Source organism: the organism of the source record quoted next, unplaced genomic scaffold (genome assembly GCF_019419815.1).
Source record: "Pyrus x bretschneideri cultivar Hongxiangsu unplaced genomic scaffold, Pyrus_bretschneideri_v1 Contig12, whole genome shotgun sequence".
Lineage (NCBI taxonomy): Eukaryota > Viridiplantae > Streptophyta > Magnoliopsida > Rosales > Rosaceae > Pyrus > Pyrus x bretschneideri.
This window is the reverse complement of record NW_025999413.1, coordinates 7,369,333-7,391,675: the sequence shown is the minus strand read 5'-3', so window position 1 is coordinate 7,391,675 and position 22,343 is coordinate 7,369,333. Positions and strand designations below refer to the sequence as shown.

The 22,343-nt window shown below is 36.5% G+C and overlaps 2 protein-coding genes and 1 pseudogene across 5 annotated transcripts; all 3 read left to right on the top strand.

Moving 5' to 3' along the window:
* The first annotated feature begins 616 nt into the window (after positions 1-616).
* Positions 617-2,280, top strand: LOC125474544 (annotated as a pseudogene).
* Positions 2,281-3,910: 1,630 nt separating this feature from the next.
* On the top strand, positions 3,911-6,931 carry LOC103936914 (indole-3-glycerol phosphate synthase, chloroplastic-like). The gene is made up of 8 exons (XM_048578262.1): positions 3,911-4,132; positions 4,243-4,512; positions 4,631-4,807; positions 5,196-5,270; positions 5,387-5,431; positions 5,528-5,692; positions 5,979-6,057; positions 6,554-6,931. Exons 1-8 carry the CDS (start codon positions 3,989-3,991, stop codon positions 6,787-6,789), a joined length of 1,191 nt encoding a protein of 396 aa, XP_048434219.1. The 5' UTR covers positions 3,911-3,988; the 3' UTR covers positions 6,790-6,931.
* Positions 6,932-14,042: 7,111 nt separating this feature from the next.
* LOC125474470 lies at positions 14,043-21,635 on the top strand. Of its 4 annotated transcripts, none has more exons than XM_048578259.1 (7): positions 14,043-14,477; positions 18,554-18,859; positions 20,168-20,216; positions 20,290-20,572; positions 20,677-20,733; positions 20,857-20,935; positions 21,184-21,635. In XM_048578259.1, exons 1-7 carry the CDS (start codon positions 14,100-14,102, stop codon positions 21,388-21,390), a joined length of 1,359 nt encoding a protein of 452 aa, XP_048434216.1. In that variant the 5' UTR covers positions 14,043-14,099; the 3' UTR covers positions 21,391-21,635. The 4 variants fall into 4 exon arrangements, with proteins under 4 accessions (XP_048434216.1, XP_048434215.1, XP_048434218.1 ...); XM_048578258.1 differs by having other exon boundaries at positions 20,659-20,733; XM_048578261.1 differs by lacking the exon at positions 18,554-18,859 and having other exon boundaries at positions 20,659-20,733.
* The last annotated feature ends 708 nt before the right edge of the window (positions 21,636-22,343 follow it).

Sequence of the window (22,343 nt, the reverse complement as noted above, 5' to 3'; positions counted from 1 at the left end):
CCTCTGAATTGAATTGTAAACCCTAAAGATGAGTTTGTGAGTTTGTGACATTTATTTTTTGGCAGAAAATGGTTTGCACAACATTTTTAGGAAAAGTACATAGGTTGATTCCTGCAATTGTTGTAATATATATATATATATATATATATATATATATTCGAGTTTCATTTTCGTCCTCTAATTTAGTTTTATAAGCCGTAACGTGCTTCAATTTTGTCATATTACATCGTCCTACTGTTAAATATATTGTGCAAATATCAACAATTATGCAATCAAAGTATCAATCATATTAACAGTATGAACATGATGATTGATATCAAAATGTCTAACACAAGAAATGAAATGTCTAATTTACCTCTAGTATTAAGTGAAAAGTTAACAGAAGCGACAATGAGATTAAAATTACACTCACATACCATGATATTTTTACGTAAGAAGTGGAAAAATTTGGGATAAATTGTACAAATATGATATCAAATTTGTAACTCATTAATGTAAAGTTTAATATTTGTTACTGAAAAACCATTAAATGATAGTACTAGACAAAAAACAACCGCAGTTAGAAAAGATAAATACTAATGAGACTCTCTTAAAAGTAAATTTTTTTTTTTAACTCTCTGTCACCTTACCCTTGTTGGGTGGAAAGGTTGCCTTGGTTCCTTGGGCAGATATGCTGAATCATAGTTGTAAGGTTCGTCGATGAGTTCTCATTTGATAAACATGATCCGAAGGATTAGCTGCACAAGTTTTACTCACTGTGTGCATCTTAATTTGAACGGTGTAGGTAGACGCATTTTTGGATTATGATAAATCATCACAGGGAGTTGTCTTTTCAAAAGATGAGGCATATGAGCCAGGTGTGCAGGTAAACAATGAAAATTTTTCACAACGTTCGATCTAAATCCATCGTTGAAGTTGCAAGAAAAAATGCCACCAAACAAATAATCGAAAGCATTAATTCCATGGTGGTTAATCACTAGCTGGTTATGTTTTTAATCATCAACACGTCTAGTGATGCTTTTCATCACTTAATGCAGGTTTTCATTTCTTATGGAAAGAAATCTAACGGAGAGCGGTTGCTATCCTATGGATTTGTCCCAAGGGAGGGCACCAACCCTAGAGATTCTGTTGAGGTGCCAGTGTCACTTTCAAAATCGGACAAATGTTATAAGGAGAAGTTGGAAGTTTTGAGAAAGCATGGATTATCAGCGTAAGTGCTCGATAACTCAAACAAATCATGTTTAATCTTCATTCATTCTTTTCCTTTGTAGTAATTTTAAGCTTTTTTCGCACCTCATATTTTCGGTTTAGTACCTCTGAGATATTACAAATTATGTATTCCTCCTTTATGTTGTACTTCCGTTTTAATTTATAACTTAAGCAGATCTTAGTGCTATCCTGTACAAATCACTGGTTGGCCATTGGAGCTAATGGCGTAAGCTTATTTAGCCGTCAGTCCTCCAAGTACGAGCGGACAATTTAAAGAGGTGCGATAGTTTTAGCTTCGTATTATTCATCGAAGTTTCAATATTGTAGAACTTTGTCTGAAAGACCGTTATGTTAGATGGCTGCAGCAGCATCAAACAAATCTACCACGAAGAAGGATTTACGATACAGTGATAGAGGAAGAAGCTTTACGGTTGATACCGGATACTTGTGAAGCCAGCATATCAAAGTACGACAAATTCTTACAGGTGAAGGACTAATTTGCTACATCTCTCCATGACTCCATGAACAATCTAGATAGGTTGAAGCCGAGAGAGTTAAACATTTAAACTCACAACTGATTATTTCGCTGACAGGCAAGTGGATCCATGGATTTGGATGTGGCGTCTCCAAAGCAACTAAACCGAAGGTTGTTTCTGAAGCAGCTAGCGGTAGACTTGAGTACTAGTGAGCGGAGAATCCTATTTCGTGCCCAACACGTAAGAAAATTACATCTTTTGCTTTCTATAAATGGCTGAAAAAGTTGCGATCACCGGAGATTTTCAAAACAGAACAACTGAAAATTGTGGATGAGTAATGAGTTGAGATTATGAACGCGGGAAGTTAAACAATGAAAGTTTCGGGTGAGATTGCACGTATTCCGTGAGGGTTATGCAAAACTGTTGTTTTGTGCTTTATAGCAAATCTGCCTTATTTTGTGTTGCTGATACGAAGCTGTGACTGGTTTCAGATCCTGAGAAGGAGACTGAGGGACATAAGGAAGTGGTGAACTATAAGCTATCTTCAACGGATTTCGGAAGTTCTTACAGTGAGAAGAGCTTCAAGCAAGTATGATGTGCTGTTGCAGAACGAGGCGAACTCCCGGTGCTAAGAAAACTAGTCAGGGCTCCACGCATGAAAAAATATATTTTGATGACCATGAATATGATAGTTTGCAGTGGTGGGAAGAGAAATAAAACAAAAATATACAAAAATGATTCAAATTATTGAAGGTGAAAGCTATTTAACAAACTATCATATATTTTGAAGAACATGAATATGATAGCTTGTATATTTTTGTTTTATTTCTCTTACCACTACATCAAACTATCATATTCATATTCTTTAAAATATATTTTTCCGTGCAAACATTTGTAATTAACGATTTAAAATTTAAATTTAAAGATATTTTAACCTTTTTTTTTTTGTTAGTTTTTCTTTTATCTAAATCTAAACTATACATATTAATAAAACTATCTTTGTTAACCAAAATAGGGTAAAAGGCAATTTAACAAAACAAAATTTTGTTATTTTTTTTGTTTAAGCCTTACTCACAGGTGATTTTATCATCTCTAATTTTTTTTTTTTAAAAACACTAAATATACATTTTAACATCTCTATATTTTTCACTTTTTATTTTACTTTTCAGCTTAAATATTCTACTAAATATACACTTGTTGCTCAATAAATCATAAATTCGCTTCCAAATACATTATAAAGATTTCCTTAATGCTCATGAACAATATTTCGAAAAAAAAGATGGATCAACACTCATGGTTTTCGGTCGGTTTGCAAATTCGTAGATAAATCACCATTCAATCTATTGTTTTTCACCTTTGCCTCACTGTGAAGTTTTGAAAATTAAGGTGAGATTATTGAGTGTAGAACCTCATTTGACAATGTTTTGGTCCTCACTACTATATTTTTCACTTATTTTTTTAGTTTTTGGCTTAAATATTCTATTAAATATACATTTGTTGCTCAATAAATTATCATATTCATGTTCTTCAAAATATACTTTTCTGTGCAAAATCTATTATAGTTCATATTTAAATACTTGTAATCAAGTATTTAAAACCTAAATTTAAAGATATTTGAACTTTTTTTTTGGTTAACTTTTCTTTTATCCAAACATGAATACGTATTAATAAAACCATCTCTAATTAAAAAAAAAAATATATATATATATACACACACAGACACACTAAATATATATTTAAACATCTCTATATTTTTCACTTATTTTTTTTACTTTTCGGTTTAAATATTCCACTAAATATATATGTTGCTCAATAAATCATAAATCCGCTTCCAAATATATTATAAAGATTTCCTTAATGCTCATAGAAAATATTTTGAGAAAATAAAAAATTAGCAATTTTTACAAAAAAAAAAAACGTGGATTACATTTACGGTTTTTCAGTCAGTTTTACAAATTCATACATAAATCACCGTTCAATCTATTATTTTTCATCTTCACCTCACTGTAAAATTTTGAAAATTAAGATGAGACTTTCTGTTGAGATTCTTGAGTATAGAATCCTATTTTGACAATATTGTAAACCTCACTACTATATTTTTAACTTTTTTTTTCTTTTTAATTTGTCGACTTAAATATCCTACTAAATATAATTCGTTGCTTAATAAACCGTAAAACTGTGCTTTCTTTTCTAGTAATTCTGACTTCTCAGGTAGTTTGACTTTCCCCAGCCCTAGCCCACAGACCAGGACTCAATGACATCCCCTTTCGTTTTTGCTCAGCAAATCCCCATGCGATCCAACAATGGAGGGCTTGGCTTCCTTCCGGGCTGTTGCTTCTCTCTCTTCCCGCCCCAGAAACCCCATTTCCGCCTCCGCTTTCGACGCTCGTAGAGCAAAGTGGCTCTCTCTTCCTTCGTCGTCTTTTTCCTTTGTTCGAGCTCAGCAGGTTCTAAGTTCTTTAGATTTCTTAATTCTCTTCTACTTTTTGCTGGATTTTACTTTAAACTGCATTGAAATGGTGTTTGAAATTCTGGGTAATTGTTTGTTTTTTATTAGATGGAGTCTAAGGGCACTGCGCTGTCGGCGGTTGCGGTGGAAGGTGAACAGGAGCCGGAGAAAGTTGAGCTGAAAATCAAGGAATGGGAGGTGGGTATGTACCACAATGAGGTGGCTGCGAGTCAGGGAATTAGAATCAGGAGGAGGCCTCCCACAGGACCCCCTCAGCACTATGTGGGACCTTTCGAGTTCCGGTTGCAGAACGAGGGCAACACTCCACGGAATATTCTGGAGGAAATCATATGGCACAAGGACACTCAAGTTGCTCAGGTAAAGTCGTCCGCTTTGCGTTTTCGTGAATTTGGTTGCTCGAAAAATCAAAAAATTTGGTCTAATTTTGCATATGTTGAGTTGCTAATTTTGATTACTGCTAATGATATTGATTCAGTTGAAGCAGAGGCAACCTCTGTATTCATTGAAGAAAGATCTTGACAATGCTCCGCCGGTGAGGGATTTTGTTGGAGCTCTGAGGGCGGCGCATTCACGAACTGGTCTGCCCGGTTTGATTGCTGAAGTGAAGAAGGCTTCCCCAAGTAGAGGAGTTTTGAGGGAAAATTTTGATCCTGTAAGTCTGCATCTTTTCAATCCTTATTCCTGTATTTGGGAGTTTGTTTCTATTCCTGATGTGGTGGTACCAGATTCTGTATGCTAAACTGACGAGTTCATGCTCATCGGAATAGAGGAAGCTCATTTTCTATTTTTGGAACCTCGTTCTATAATGCTGATCAGAATGTATTCGTTATCCTCATATTCTAATGACTTTCACGAGGTTGGTTTGGAACAAAAGCATTGTATGTGTGTGCGCATTGTGACGTTGTCTCATTTCTGATATAACTATATAACTTTCGGGAAAAGAAAACATGAGTGGCCCTCCCTCGTTTTTGTGTGAGAAAATGTTTTTCTCCCCCAACCTTCTCACTAGTTCTTATTCTTCAAATGATTTGTCATGATAGGTTGAAATTGCACAAGCTTATGAAAAAGGGGGAGCTGCTTGTCTTAGTGTTTTGGCAGATGAAAAGTATTTTCAGGTGAGCAAATCAATTCGATCTTTCTTAAAAGTCATCGATATTGAAAGCAAACTTATTAGGATATTAAAAGCAAACCTATTAGCTGTATCTCACTTGCTTTTTGCTTAATCAATTAGGGAAGCTATGAAAATATGGTGGCGATAAGAAATGCTGGAGTTAAGGTTTGTTCGTAAGCAGTGTTCCTCTTTTTGTTGTATTCTGCACATGCTAGGGTGTACTTTGCGTATAATTTATTCTAACACTAGCAAAATATGCAGTGCCCTCTGTTGTGCAAAGAATTTATCATCGAGGCTTGGCAAATCTACTATGCTCGAACCAAAGGTGCAGATGCGATTCTTTTGATTGCTGCTGTTTTGCCTGACCTTGACATCAAATACATGACAAAGATCTGCAAGATGCTTGGCATGGCAACACTTGTTGAGGTTTGAGATGCACTTCTTTCTCCATTATTAGTTTTTTATACTTCTGTTTGTATGTTGGAACTTTTGTGGGGTTTCAACTGGGAAAATCCGCCCTTGTCTAAGTGAGTTTACTATTCTTGAATGTCTGGCCTATTTTGGGCTGCTTTTGGATACAGAGTTATCCATCAGTTACAACATATCCTTTTGTGTTTGTTTGTTTGTGTGTGTATCCTTTTATCAAAAAGAAAAAAAAACCATATCCATTGAAATGTAATCCCAAAACATCTCGTGTGTTACATTGTTACAGGTGCATGATGAGAGGGAAATGGACCGTGTTCTTGGCATTGAGGGGGTTGAGTTAATTGGCATCAACAACCGCAATCTTGGTAAAATTTCCTAAGCTCTATGAATTGGCTTATGCTATGAAACTTCTGTTTCCTTGTCATATACAATATGGCTGTTTGCTGATCATTTCATCTTTATCTCATATTTTTATGAAAGACAATCAACCGTCAACTAGTATTTTGGAGTAATATGTGAGAACTTTTCAAAAGCCTTCAATAATGTACTACCTGTTTGAATTTGTGATAGGATCCTCAAAACACTTTTCCCTTTGCCCCCTAACATGCATTAGTATAGGCATAATAACTGTTTGTGGTTTAGGCAGCATAATTAGTAGTTCGGTCTTCTTATATCAATTATTAATTTCTTTTTAAGAGGGATGTTGATGGGGTGAATTAGACAGGTTGTCAAGCTATACATGGAAGGGGATGAGCGTTAAACCTGCCCATGTTCATGTTTTCTATCTGTCAGTTATTGGGCCGTGTGTTGCGTGTAAACTTTAATTGTAATATGATAACCTTATATTTGCTTTGACTGCAGAAACATTTGAGGTTGATACTAGTAACACAAAGAAGCTTCTTGAAGGAGAGCGTGGCGAATTGATCCGTCAGAGAGACATCATTGTGGTAGGAGAATCTGGACTGTTTACACCAGATGACATTGCCTATGTACAAGAAGCTGGTGTTAAAGCGGTTTTGGTAGGAGAGTCAATTGTGAAACAGAATGACCCTCAGAAGGGAATAGCTGAACTTTTTGGTAAAGACATTTCCTTATAAGTCAGTTTAGGGAGATTAGAGCCCGCTTGTTCGAACACAAACTTGGTTGACCACAGAAGGTTCAAACACAGACTTAAGTTGGACGTGTGATAATTGTACTTGTGTATCAATGAGTGAAGTTGAATAAGTTTGGATGCCTCAACTGCTTGTCAATTGGGATGGTGAGTTTTGTAATGCAGTGTTTTTCGTTCGTGCGTTGACGAGAATCTCACTTTTCCTGAACTTGCAACTGTGTGACTATGCTCGTTGTGCTTTCATTTTGTGTCTTATGCTGCCCTATTCCGTCAAGTTGTCCGGGAAAATTGTTAACTTTGTTGTGGAACTATAGCCAAACAAAGATGCCAAGTTTTGAGCAAAACGCCAGTCCTACGTTAACTAAGGTAACGATTTTTCTAATAAAATTGACGGAATGAGGTAACATATATAGGACACGATACAAAAGTTGACAGAACTACTCACATAGCAAAGTCAAAGACCCGACCGTCTTGCACACTACTTAGGTTTAGTACTTGCGTAAATTGTATTTCAAACACTACTATTGTCCTAATTAGATACAATAATTTGAGGTTTTCATTGATTTATCACTTAAACTTGTATGTCATTGTTAATTCCTACCGTGAACTTTAATTTCAATCAATTATTCCTGCACTTTGAGATATAGTTAATTATCTCCCCACTTACTTGACATTAGATCGAAAATTTCACCCATATTTGTCACATGGACAATACGTGAGCCACATAAGGGGGTGAAAACATCATTTTTTGGCACTTAGATGAGTCGCTCCAAGGTCGATATTATACCACCACAACTTGGAGAGAGTAGAATAGAATCGCCAGTGTGGGCTTTAGTGGAGGTGAAACTTCATTTTACCCTCTTAAATAAGTGACTCGCATGTTGTCCATGTGATAAATATGGACGGACAATTTAAAAGTCCTAATGTTGAGGCGGGAATTGGATTTTCAAAAGTTCAGGAAGATAATTGGTAAAAATAAAAGAGTATAAATCGGTTTAAATCTTTATTTTTAAAAGTATCTGGAGCAATTTTGGATGAAAACTAATTGAAGGGCCAAAGTTAAACAACCCAAGGGTTTAGGGGGCAAATTTGCAGTAAAGCCTTTATATATAACCTGTTACAAGGGTTTGGTCTTCAATTGTCCACCCAAAACATGACCGACGGCCTCCGTTGTGCATGGAATGTATGGTTGACGCTTGACAAATCTTGCATGTATGCTAGAACCAAAGGTGCCGATGCGATTCTTTTCATTGCTGCATGACAAACATCAACGACTGGAATCAGTTGCATGCCTCAACTGCGTTTTTCTTTTTTTCTTCAAGGAGATTTTGTAATTTCAATTTAAATTGATCACGACCCCAATAAGGATATTTTGATACGTTCATCAATTGAGATTTGTCCATTCATCCTTTCAATCAATTTGTACTGTATCTAACGAGTCGGAGTAGTTACAGGCGCGCATGGCGGGATTTCTTCTGCTGCTCATACTCTGAAGGCTTAAAGCTTGCATTAGTTATTGGCACGCAGAAGAGAAGATGGTAGTAAAAATGATTCCACTCATGCAATTTCTGCAGTTAATTAACAATAATGCTCCTGACAGGTCTGCTCTTGGGGTCGTTGCTAAGGATGGAATTCAGCTTGCTTGCTTCTCAAGTTATTAGATGATGTATTGTGTAACTTAGTCAAAATTCGCCATAAAGGTGTTGGTGCAATGGTGTTGGTGACGAGGATAGGAGTGGACGCCACATTAAATTCAAGGATGTTACTCTCTCTCTCTCTCTCTCTCTCTCTCTATATATAGGGAACTGTTATTAGCACTCCAAAAATCTCATTTTACACTCCACACAAATTTATTTTTCTTTCTAATTATAGAAAGTTTGGAGTGCCAAACGAGATTTTAGGAGTGTTAATTTCCCTATATATATATTGATCGAGGTTTTAGTTCTTAAGTTCCTACTTTTATAAGGATTTGGATCATCAATTTCCTATTATATTAGGATTAAATTTGATTTCCTTTTGTTTTATTTGGATTAATATTTCTATCCCAGAATAAATTCAATCCGTATTTTATTATCAAGCTGATGAATTAAAATTTTGACAATAATTTATTTGGTCAATTATATATATTGACTTGCGTACCAAGTAAAGCTTCAATTTTTTCTTCATAAAAGAAACCGCCTTTAACAAAGCTGTATACATGGTGCTCTGGCTTCGCGAATTATAACTAGGAAACTTAACCTGGCGAAGGACCTCCCATGCCGGCGGCAGCAACTGCTTCTACGGCCTCTTACCGATGAGTACGATGATGACATTGTTATTGAGATACTGTCAAGGCTTCCAGTCAAATCTCTAATAAGATTCCGGTGTGTGTGCAAGTCATGGCGGGCTTTAATCTCTGATTATTATTTTGTTATGAAGCATTGTACCCGCGCAGAACAGATTCAGACTTCTTTCTTCAATCAGACCTCCGGAATCCATAGACTACAAAGAACTATTATTATTCGACACGAAGGATTAGGATGATGGTAGTTGTGTTGCAAGCACAGAGCTTCGTTTACCAAAACGGCTGGATGGCACAACAGTTGTGGGTTCTTGCAACGGCTTGATATGTTTACATCAACAGACCTACGACTCCTTGTTCTTATACAACCCTAGCACCGGAGACGTCAACAGGTTACCACTATTACCAACTTCTTTTCCTTCGAGTGGTCAATTGTTCGAAGGATTCGGTTATGATTCCACCACTCACGATTACAAGGTCGTAATGAGAATCGACTGTAAAACAGCAACAGGTGCGCTTACTACCACCACAATCGCTGTCTTTTCACTAAAAAGGGGTCATGGAAAACCACTGAAAACCTCAAGTATGTGGACTTGGATGGGATCGGATGCTTCTTAAATGGAGCTATACATTGGCGGCAACCAAAGCTTGCAAGAATCATCGCTTTCGATTTAGTGCAGGAGAAGTTTCAACGAAATACGGTGCCACTGCCCGAACTTGCCCATGAAAATACCTCCGTGACAATTGGGACGGACATACGAAATAATTCTCTGTTTGTTAGTTATAACACAAATCCCGTCCATCCTGCGATTACAATTTGGGTGATGAAGGAGTACGGCTTTGCGGAATCTTGGACTAAATTCATCATCCCTACTTCAGGATGGAGTTTACGTGAAAGTGCCTTAAGTTATATTGAGCCTGTATGCATTTTGGAGAATGGGCAAGTTTTGTTGAGCTTCTATCTGATCGGAGGCAACTACGGCTTGCTATTATACAATCCACAGGAAAAGACACATAAGATTGTTCATGAGAGTCATAAATTCGAAATAGAGACTTTAGTTTCCCCAAAAAATGGAGTTGGAATATGAAATGGTCTTTCCTTTGCTCTTTATGTAGGAAATTAGCCAGTTTTGTGTCAATTTTAATTAGGGTTTGTAGCATGAACAAATAAATTTGAGATACATGTATTTTACGATTATATATATTTTTGATAATAATTGTGTTATGTTCGTATATGAAACGAAACTTGTATCCTACACAGAGACGGATGCACACTGGGACCACCCGAAGACCGAGAAATATATTTGTGAAGGTTTTCTAAGGATTCTTCGAATGTTTTTGTACGGATTCCTTTTGTAGTTACGAAGTGTTTGATGGGGAACTTAAATCCGAGCATGGCTTAGCTAGATGAAATCATGACAAGAGAAACCACCAAATGAGAAATCACCACAAGGGGATGTTATTCATCCGAAGAAAGATACAAATGAGAAGGAAAAAATAGAATGAGGAAAAGCAGATGGAGGATGCAAAGGCGCTCTACCTCTTCTCCTTAGTGGCTAGGATTTTTTTTTGAGTGCTACTAGACCCATCCTATTGTTTTATTTTCCTATCCACCTTATAATTTGACCCACTATAAATGGTTAAAAAATTAAAATGTTATTTCTTCACCCACTATTATTCCTAAAATTTCCTTTAATTTATATCTAAACTCATTCTATTGTAATTTATCAAAATGTCATCACCCTAGCCGCACCACCCCCTCTCTTTGTCAACCAAAACCTTTGACACATGCTTGGTGGCATCTCCTTTGGGAAGAGAGAAAAACGGGAGAGGGAAGTAGAGAGAGAAACGGGAAGGGAGGAAGAGAGAAACGGTAGGGGAAGAAGAGAGAGAAGCACGGGGGAGAGAAAGGACAAGGACCCCCTTTCTTTGTCAGCGATGGTTGAAATGCAATTTTGATGGAACATAGTTGGACAACAGTGGGGTGGGTGCTGGGTTATGGAGTGGTGGTGGGTGATGAGGAGGGAGATTTTTTAGTTTTCCCAGTTTGAGGGAGAGATGGAGAGACGGTGGTGAGGAGAGAGAGAAACGGGGTGGGGACAGGGGAAATGGTAGCTAGGTTCATTTTCTAGGTTTTTATTTTTATTTTTTTTTGAGCTATAATAAAATAAATAAGGGTTTAAAAGTCTTTTTATAAAAGGATAAACATGCCATTAACATTTTTACTAAAATGTGGGGTGAGAAGATAAGATAATAGGATGAGTATATCACCACTTTTCTTTTTCACCAAAAAAAGATAATATATGAGGATTTTAGATTATAAAATTAATTAAATATAATTGATCTTATGGTAATCCATTCAAATTGGGAATTGGGCTTAAACTTGATAAGCAAGTTGGCCCATAATTCTCCTAAATTCCTCAAATAAACACTATATAAAGAGTTCATTAGGAGATTGTTGCGAATGCAAGAGTATAAACAATCGAAAATAGGTCTAATATAACTTTACCTTAGCCATCATATCCTTCATGCTCAATCTAGGGTTTAGACTCAAACCCTAGGACTTGTGTAGGCGGACCAAAGGAACGTTTTTATATCATCTGATCCTGTTAGGTAATTTCCTAACTTGATTTATATGTTTAAGTTTGCCCATGATTTCTAACAAGTAATTGTTTTTCCTTTTTCTAACTTCAATTCTAATGTGTATAATTTTAAGATCCGACTTAACTTCTTTTTTTGATTTTATTTCAATTTAAAGAACGCACTTATTTTTTTACTTTTTTAAGTTTTTCTTATACAATGAATTGGTATCAAACTCGTTACTTACAAGTAAAGATGAATATCATTAGATTGTAGTATTAAGTGATTTTATTAAGTTCTTCTATTCTCCTAGTTTTATAGATCATGACAATTTCTTGCATGACCTGATAACCCGACACAAAAATAACAGGATTTCGAGTCAACACATTAATTAGTCGGGTTGTTAACAGTCACGCATTAAGAAGCTTACCTACAAGTAATCTGTTTCAACTAGGGGTAGGCAAACGGGTCCTAGACCCATGGGTCAAGGTGGATCCTTGTAGTTTGGGGCGGGTACGGGGAAGGTCCAAAAATTATAAATACAAATCAAGGTGGGCCGGGCTGGTTCTTGGTAAATAACAAGACGGGCCGGTTCTAAAAATTAGAGAAAACGGGTCCCCTCTGTTCATTCCTACTGATTAAATCTCTACCCTCTGGGCCTCTATTTTCTATTACCTTCTCTTACTTATTCTCAGATCTAGCTCACTTAACCCGCCCCTCACCCTATCTTTCTGTCTTGACTCCACTTCGAGTCTCCTCTCTCTATCTCTCTCGATTTCCTCCCCCCTCTCTCTCCCATCTCACTCGCCTTAAACCCAGCTTAACCCCTTTCTTCCTCTCGTCTTCTCCAACCTTGACAAAGCATAACCAGACATATACCCAGCTCACCCGCCATAAACCCAGCTCTCTCCCTAATCGGAGATCGCTTGATGAGAGCTTGATCCAGAGGTTTCGAACATGGTGGAACAAGCGAAGGATCTAGGCTAGCGATATTACCAAAGGAATCAACATACTGCTCTACAATTTTCAAAGTAGCTGCCTGCAAATTAAACCTTAATATTAGTTGTTTTCTGAAAGTGAGTCTAGGAGGCGATCAAAACTGGAAGGAGAAAAAAAAAACCCGTGGACCTGTCCTGAACCGGCCCGGGTTAGGTCCGGTTCCAGTGATTAGATTTGCAACACCTGGCCTGCCCCGTCCCGTTTCCTTTTTAAGCAGGTCCGGTCCGATCCCTCTACATTTGGACCTGGCCCAGCCCGTGCCCACCCTTAGTTTCAACCCTTTAAGAAAAAAAATAAAATTAAAGCACATTGAAAATACCAAAGCAATTTCAAAATACCAAAACATATAAAAAAATTCATGATAATAAATTTACAAGTGTGAAAAATATGAAAAAAATATGCACATGCTTGTTCACATCATCTACGTTTTGGCAATGAGTACATCGTCGTTTGAATTTTTAAAATTCTACCAAACCTCATGAATAGTGTTTTTGGGAGAGTTCAAAACAAATAATAATTTATAATAATTAATGTACAAGTGTGAAAAATGTGAAAAGAATATATAAACACTCATGATTGTATTATTTACGTTTAGGCGATGGTTACATCGTTGTTTATACTCTCCAAACCCTCATGAATAGTGTTTTTGTGTTAAGTGCAAAATTAATAAAAATTCATAATAATTAATGTAGAAGTGTGAAAAATTGTAAAAAAAAAAAAAATACAATCGCTCGTAATGACAAGTTTTACAACTTTCGTAAAAGGGTCAACTCCAAAATTCAACACTATAATCCGTAAACCCTAGATTTATATTTAATAGTTGATTATGTTTTTCAAATTTTTTTTTTTTAAAAACATGATATTTTAGCGTAGGCAGAAAAATGAACTATTCGGATTGTTGATATCATGTTCCAATGTCATTACTAGCGTTCGTATATTTTTATTTTTCACACTTTTACATTAATGAAAAGAAACTTACTGCAACAATACCATAGGATTTAATTTCTCTATATTTTACATATTCTTGAACATTTGATATTTTGTAGTAATGTATTAATGTTTTTCGTATTTTGGGATATGTAATACTTGAAAAAAAAAAATATGCTTTTATGTTTTAAAGTAATATTAATGTGACAACGTAGTACGTATATAGTAATTTAGTATTACGTTTTTTATTTGATTATTTGTAGAAGTAAAATATATTCTCTTTAATAGGTCATATTACTCATTAATAACGGGTCGTGCAATATTATCCGTTTATTTTAACAGGTATTATAAGACACGACTCATTAAGATGCATGTATCACATTAAAAAATAGGACTCCTTTTTCGTCTTTTTGCATTCTCTTGAATCTAGATCTCCTTACACAGTTAATTTTCCAAAAACTCCTTACAAAGTTGGTGGAGTGGCATTTCAATCAAGATAATCATGAAGGATGGGAAACGATAATCATTGGGAACTAGATTACAAATCGTTTAAAATTTGGAGGTGTACGGCGGTGGGTGGAGTTGGGATGGCGGTGGAGTTCAGGTCTGGCTTGGACGACGCCTGGTACGACGTCCTGATAGCGAACGACGGCTGTGATCGACTGAGAGTGAAGTTCGTCGGCTTCGGCGACGACCATGACGAGCTTTATGAAGTGAGCGAGTTGAGTTCGTTCAACGACATCGACGAGTTCAGCCGGAGGTTCAGGCCGTTGTCCGTACAAGTACAGGACACGGATTGCTCTCAGGTGGTGAAGGGCATGCTCGTCTGTGCCTCTCACTCCATTCGCCGCGGTGATCGCCGCTTCTACGACGCCGTTGTCAAAAAGGTCAGTTTTCTTTGTCTCTCGCTTTCCCCTCACTATTTCTCGCCATTTCTTTAGTGGGAAATTTGTTTGGTGCCATATTCTTTAGTAATTTGTTTAAAGTCGCAAAATATTTTCAATGATGGAAATGCTTAAATTTTGGTCATTGAAGAGAAATCAGTAATTACTATTGACCTTAATTGGGAGAGGAAAATTGTTTTATTGACCTTAGTTGAAGAGGAAATTACTTGTGTTGACATATGTTAGAAAATGAAATGACCATTTAGGCATTTACTAAGGGCGATCCCAAGTTAATAAGGCTTTTCGCTTTACGAAGGTCGGGGCAATGTCTATTATACGTCTTACTCTTGTTTTGTAAAGACGTTGTTTACACGCATTGGTGGCCTTAGTAATCCCAAAATATGAAAAAGTTAAAATTTACAAAACTGTTCATCTATATGCATAGGCCTCCGTTGTTGTCGGATTAAATAAGATTGGATGATTCATAAAATCAATGTACCTTGAATAAAGAAAGGGATACCAATTTTGAAATTTTGTCCTAATATAGATTATTCGTAAAGGAAACCTATTTTTTCGTATGTACATTTAATGTAAATTGTTAGTTAGTTATCTAATTCAACATACATTGAATCTTTCAAGTTATCTGATTCAATGTACATTGAATCTAATGAGCTATTCTATTCATTGTAGTCATAGACACCCAACGACAACGAGGCCGTAAATTTTAACAATAAAATAAGGGGTGTGATATCTACACACCCCATTTTACTTCTCACACGTCTTTTTAATTTTCGACCGTCGGATTGGATGAATTGAAGAAGATCAACAGATAGAAATTATCAAGGGGTGTGAGAAGTAAAATAGGGTGTGTGGACCCCTAAAAAAATTCTTATGTAGATACCAAACAAGGCCTTAGACAGTTTGGCCCCACTAAAGATATGGTACCACATGAGGGGTTGTGTTGGGAAATCCCACATCTGAGATCCGATAAAACAAATTACGATTTATGTGCAAATTGTTCATTTCCTAATTACACTGATGTCTTTTAGGATGAAATCCCACTTCTTGGGATATTGTTGGTTAAGTTGAGGACAATATTGGTGTATAACCATTAATTTCATATTTATGAAATTGTGATAATTATGGGGAAGGGATTTCACTAAGACACAGTTAGAGCATCAAGAGTGGATAGCCACTCATTGTTTTCCCTCCAATTGAGCTGTTAAAGTGTGTTTGTGTAAGATTTAGGGTAAGGTTTAGAGTTGGTGGAGTGCAATTTCTAATTTACTGAAAACAAAAGCGAAGAGAAGACTCCATTTGGATGGAGAGTCCTAAGTCTAAGATTTAGTTTATATTGTAAGGTTAGATTTGTTTCGTGTAATAACAAAAAAGATAAATTTGAGTAAGAAACAAAAAAGTATGTTTGAAATTATATATGCTAAGAGTTGTTTGAAGTTTGTTTGTTTTCTTCGTTTCCTTTTAATATTCTAGGCAGGCAATTTTATCATATAATGTCGTGTACAATCCTTTGGGCTATGTTTGGATGATGGAGTTAAAGTTCCTAGGGATTGAGGCCAAGTGAGTAAGAAATGAATAAAAAAAAAATGTTATCGAGGGATTAGAAAAGCAGCATATGAGCACAACACAGGAATGTAAGAGGGACGCATCACAAAAAGGTTAATAGGAAGTATTACAAAAGACATGTAATAAGGATTTGTAAATGACACCTTCCATCCAAATAAAGAGCTTGAGTGTCTAGCATAGAAAGTTAATGCGCTTAGAGGTAACAAAAGTGCTTTGAGCAATTGGGTTTATGAATTCCAACAATACACCTCGCAAAACACTACAACCTCAACAGTCACTTTTCCCAAAGTTATTAGCGCCAACATCGAAACCAACTTCTTGTTTTGGCGATCCGCGATTTTGTGGCACCAAAATTGGTTCAATAATTTTGCATATAGATCGGTTTTAAGGTGGGCATTAGATTGGTAGATAAGCTAACTTGAAGAATGGTGAGCCACGGTAATGGATAACAGCGTGAGTTTGGCTTCTGGGTGCTATGACGCTTGCGAGTAGTGAAGTTGAATGGTCTTGACGATGGATTGAGTTTGTAGATCAATTTGTCTAAGTTCAATGGTATCAACGGCGATGGATAATGGTCCACCATGGGAAACCATTGGTATAATTAGATCCTGGAGCTTCACTTAATGGGTGTAACAAACAACGTTAGTTGTTTGACCCAGGGGCATGTTTGGCATTGACTTTGTACGAAACACTTCTATTAAGAAAAACATTAGTTGGAAGTGCTTTTACTATAGAAGTTTAGGTCGGAAAAAGGGAGTTTGATACCAATATATTTAACTCATAGTGTTGATAGATGAAACTCAGGAAGGGGTAAATGCGAAGCTTAACCTTTGGAGAGAAGTGTTGGAATCTAAAGGTCTTCGCATAAGTCGATCAAAGACAGAATATATGGAGTGCAAGTTCAGTGCAAATGGAGGCTCAAATGAGTTAGGGTGAGGATCGGAGATTAGGAAGTACCAAAGAGTGACCGCTTTTGCTACCTAGGATCTATCTTGCAAAAGAACGGAGAATTAGATGGAGACCTCAACCATAGAGCGACCGCTTTCATTGGATGTGTGGGTACACGAGAAAGGATAAGATTAGGAATGAGGATATCCGAGGTAAAGTAGGAGTAGCCGAAATTGAAGGAAAGATGAGAGAAAATCGGTTATGGCGGTTTGGACATGTGCAACGAAGGCCTACTGACGCTCCGGTTAGAAGATGTGACTACGGGATAGAGGTCTAGGGCCGAAGGGGTAGAGGAAGACCTATGAAGACTTTGGAAGAGACTCTAAGAAAAGACTTGGAGTACTTGGATCTAATGGAGGACATGACACAGAACCGAGCGCAATGGCGTTCTAGGATTCATATAGCCGACCCCACTTAATGGGAAAAGGCTTTGTTGTTGTTATAGAGGAATCACACTCGTGGGATGAAATTTGAGTATGATACCAATATATTAAACTCATATACGAATCACACTCGTGGGCCAAAATTTGAGTGTGATACCAATATATTAAACTCATGAGTTTAATATATTACACTTATTAGTTCAATATATTAAACTCTTTATTATGATACTAACATATTGAATGCGTAATAGTAGCAGTAGTATTATAGATATCAAACTCAAGTTACTTAATTCATATATATAGGTATTACACTCGCTCAAATTACTGTACAACAATAACAACAACAAAGCCTTTTCCCACTAAGTGGGGTCGGCTATATGAATCCTAGTACGCCATTGCGTTTGGTTTACGTCTTCTGTTAGATCCAAATACTCTAAGTCTTTTCTTAGAGTCTTTCAAAGTCTTCCTAGGTCTTCCTCTACCTCTTCGGCCCTAAACCTTTGTCCCGTAATCGCATCTTCTAACTGGAGCATTAGTAGGCTTTCGTTTCACATGTTCAAACCACCGTAACCGATTTTCTCTCATCTTTCCTTCAATTTCGGTACTCCTACTTTACCTCAAACTACTGTGGAAGGCCTAAATGTAGTTATAACTGTTTTTGGTTGTCACATAGCTTTTTTAGCCCTCTTAAGTAGTCCCAAAGAAACTTTAATAGTGTGGGGGTATAGAAGCGCTTTTTGGGGAACAAGCACTTCCAACTACTTTTATAGGAAGGAGTTGAATGGTAATACAAATTTCAACGTGTTTTAGAGCTCGTTTGGAAGCACTTTTAAAATGATTGAAATTGCTTTTAGTTAAAATGTTTTTGAAAACAATTTTTAGTAAAAATCTTGTGGTTCTTGCAGAAAGCACTTCAACTGCTTTGGGAACCCAACAACATTTTGTCTAAAAGCGCTTTAGTCATTTAAAAGAACTTCCAAACGAGCCCCTAATAAAAGTACATCTAGCAAAAGCTTAAGAGCATAAGTGCTTCATACAAAAATAGTCAAACAACCTTCTTGGCTTCATAAGGAAGCATTATTGGCCCTTCTCTAAAAAGCACCATAAAGTATTCTAAATTTCCCGATGATAGATTGTCTATTGATTGTGATTTTGTATCATTAGGTGGTGCATGAGGAACATCGGTTTGTAAAAGGAGAGGAAGAATGTTCATGCAGCTTCATCCTCTTTTGGAGACACGGTCCAAAAGCAGGGTCTTTAACCGCACAATCTCTCGATACCATTTGCAGAGTCCAGCCTCGTACAAACAAAATGCATCCGCTTTTGAACTCTTTTCTAAAAACAGCCAGGGAGAAAATTGAAACCACTCTTTCTAATATTTCTACAATTCCTCGTGATGTTGCTTATGACGCAAAAACTTGTACGCCCAACTATAGGCACAAGTTAAGCCTTTCTCTAAGTATAAACAAGGCAAGTTTATTTAGTGCATATGTTTTCCTATTTGGGTTGAATTTCTTATGTAGAGTTTTGTGCATTTAACACCATTCATATTTGGAAATTTTTTTTGTCTTACTCTTCCTATTAGAGATTTCTTAACGTTATATAAAGGGTTACTTTTAATATATGTACAAGATTATAAGAATATTGTTGTGTTATCCTGGAACTGCCGTTTAGTATCACCTTACCCCTTGAAACTGGTTTTGTCTCACTTTGACCCATGAAACTGCCGTTTTCATCTAATTTAGTCTCAATTCACCCCATTTTTGTCCATTCCATCAAATAGACCTTAAATTAAGGGTTAGTATGGACATTTTGGTTTTGACACAACTCTTTGCCTCCAACTTCCAATTTCATTTTCAATATTTTTAATTTAAACCTAAATCTCTCTCTTGTGAATTGGTGTGGAGTTGTAGCTGCAACTGTTGGCAAAAGAAAATAATGGGTTATGTTTCACAATCTAATTTAAGCCACTTATTGAATCAAACGGTTGCAACTACAGCTCCTCATCAATAAGCAAGAGAGACAGACGGGGTTTGAATTAGAGTTACTGAAAATGGAATTGGGATTGGGATTTTATAGCAGGCAGATTGGAGGCAAAGAGTTATGTCAAAAATAAAATGTCTATACTACCCCTTTTAATTTAACGTTTGTTTGACATAATGGACGAATATGGGTTCAACTGAGATGAAAATGGCAGCTTCATGGGGCAAAATGAAACAAAACTAGTTTCATGGTGTAAAGTGAGACTAGATGGCAGTTTCAGGGGCAAATCAATTAGTCAGCCTTATAATATATATAGTCTCTCACCTTATTCATTGCCAATTTGGATTTGAGCTGGATATAACCACTTGAGCTATCATGTCACTTAGTATTGATTGTCTGCATGTTTGGTTTAATTCATGGCGCATGTAAGGTAAAGTTGTGTCATGTGTGCATGTTTGGCTCATGTCATTCTACGCATGAGGGTGTGTTAAGAATGTATCATGTTTGGTGAATATTGCAGCATATATTATTCTGGCCTTCTCCACTGATTGTTTTTAGATTCCATTGTCGTTTTCTAATAAATGAGAGTGGAGTGGTGCAAGTTTGAGAGTAAAAATGTATGCTTCTCTGGTGGTGAGATAGACATTGTGTACGGCTGAGAGTTGTTAGAAATCCTTGTAATTACCAAGTTTGCAATGATTTTTAACCTTCTGTCTGGTCCATGTGGACAAACTAATTCTGCAATCACTCGCTTTCTCTTGTGCTTACTTGTTATTTGGATTTATTTACTTGTAGGACAAAAGAACTTCAAGGCGACCCTTAAGTCTCATCTCGTCTCTGAAAGGTTTGTACTGATTCGCTTAGAGATTTTCCCGTACTCATTAGTTTCTTATTCTTTTTCCGTTTTCCCAAGGCAGATGGGATTGTCAATCCTTCTCAGGGGGCTGGGCACGACATGGATGTAGAAGAGGTTCCCTATGTAATGACCATTGAGAATCTGGAGAAGGGGTTATCACCATTAAAGATCGTGGAATTTATACATCAACAACTTTCAATCTCATGTCAAGCATTTGTTTCGCCAAGTCTGTCATCTGAGTGGTATACACGAGGAATCATCCTGCTGGATAGCAGAAAGAGTTTTGACAAGTTATCCGACTTTTTGGAGAGTCCCGATCACATCATTATTTCTTCACGCGGAAGGTATCTAGTGTGAATAAATTTTTTTTCGTGATTAGATAGGTTAGCTTGAATTCCATTTGCTAACAATTTATATTTCGGGGTCTAAGCGAGTGTCCAAAATACAGACTCTTGGTTTGGTGGAGATCTTTGTTTCAAGCCTCCAATATCGCTCTTCACATACGTTGTTGATCTATTTCTTAATAGCTAGGTTTTGCAGTCCAGTGGTCGTGTAAACCTCACAACGTTAATATGGTTTTTGCTCAATTGACTTGCTAAGGCATGTGCCATTTTTTAATTCTGTGCAGGCCTTGGGTCATGACTGAGAAAAGACGAGCACATGACAGACTAAGGGGTTCAATCGTAAACTCCATGCTTATATCGCAGGTTAGTTCCAATATTTTTTCTTTTGCTTGTATGGAGTATTTGACTAATCGATGGAAGTTATTCTTGGATCTGCATGAAAACAGACAATAAATTGATAACTACATAATTTTCGTAACAGTCTCTCTTTATAACACACCGTCCCCAATAAAGAGTTGAGAAGCATACAAAACTAAAAAGAATCTGAAACGGCTGGTATAACGCATCCATTTTCGACTGAAAAGTACTATTCTTACTGAAATTTTTTGCAGAAACTACTAGAGCGTAGAAGAACAAATACTTGCAACGAATTGAAAGTGGTCAGTTCTGGAACTGAAGAATACATGAGAGGCAAGCTTCTGCAAGATTTATTTTGTGAGTATTCTAATCAGCAACGCCGGCTTCACCAGAAGTTACTTGTCGAAGAGGGAAAGATCTGGCAGCTATTTAACGCAGCGGAGAAGACTAAACCGAGGTGAATGCGTTCGAAGGCTAGGTTTTTTAGCAAGATTTTGTTGTGTTGTACACATACCAACTGTTGTCAAGTTACCCTTGAGGTTTTGCCTACACAGTGGACTGAGAGTTGCGACTTTTTTGAGTTTTGACCCCATCTTTTGACAAGCAAATGTAAGAAAATGCAGCCCTTCAATGGGGCTGAGAGTTAGGATACATAGGATGTACCTAACATTTTGATTAGTAAGAAATGAATGTGCATATGTCTAAATTTTGCCCGTCAGTTTTCAACGTTTCTGTTCTGCTTGGAGCATCGGTTCCGAATTTCGAATAATAGTTGTGAAATGTTGATACGATTAGACGGTATTGCATACATATATCCATGGTCACCAGGAGGATCCTCGGATTCGGGAATTCTCAATTGTATTCATTCATCGTATATCGGTTAGTTTTTGTTAGGTACTATTCATATTTAATTTAAAATAAAAGTATTTAAAATAATTTCTGATCCCACGAAGGACGGTGAACATACACGATTTGAGGATCTTTGGAATCCTCATTCCCATGGTTATACCCATCTTGAGACAAATTTCACCTATCAGATTTTTTGTTAAAATAAATTAAAAAAAAAATCAAAGATCTAATAGTTAAAATGATCGGAGTATAGAAGCACTATAGAATTTAGGGAAATTGTCAGAAATGACGAATTTTCTTAATTTTTAGACTTAAATAGGACAAACCAGTTGTTATAATCATGCACACCATGTATAAAAGCGAAATGACAAAAATACTCACATATATATTACAAAAACTCACAACTCATTGCGACTTTTCTGATTTCGAAGAAAGTTGTGAGCTTTGAGTTTTTGGATTGAACTCAAATCCGCGAGCATATTATGCGCATATCGTATATATTTAATATACATACAATATATATAATATGTATTTACTTATTGGGTCATCAACGTAATTGGAAAGA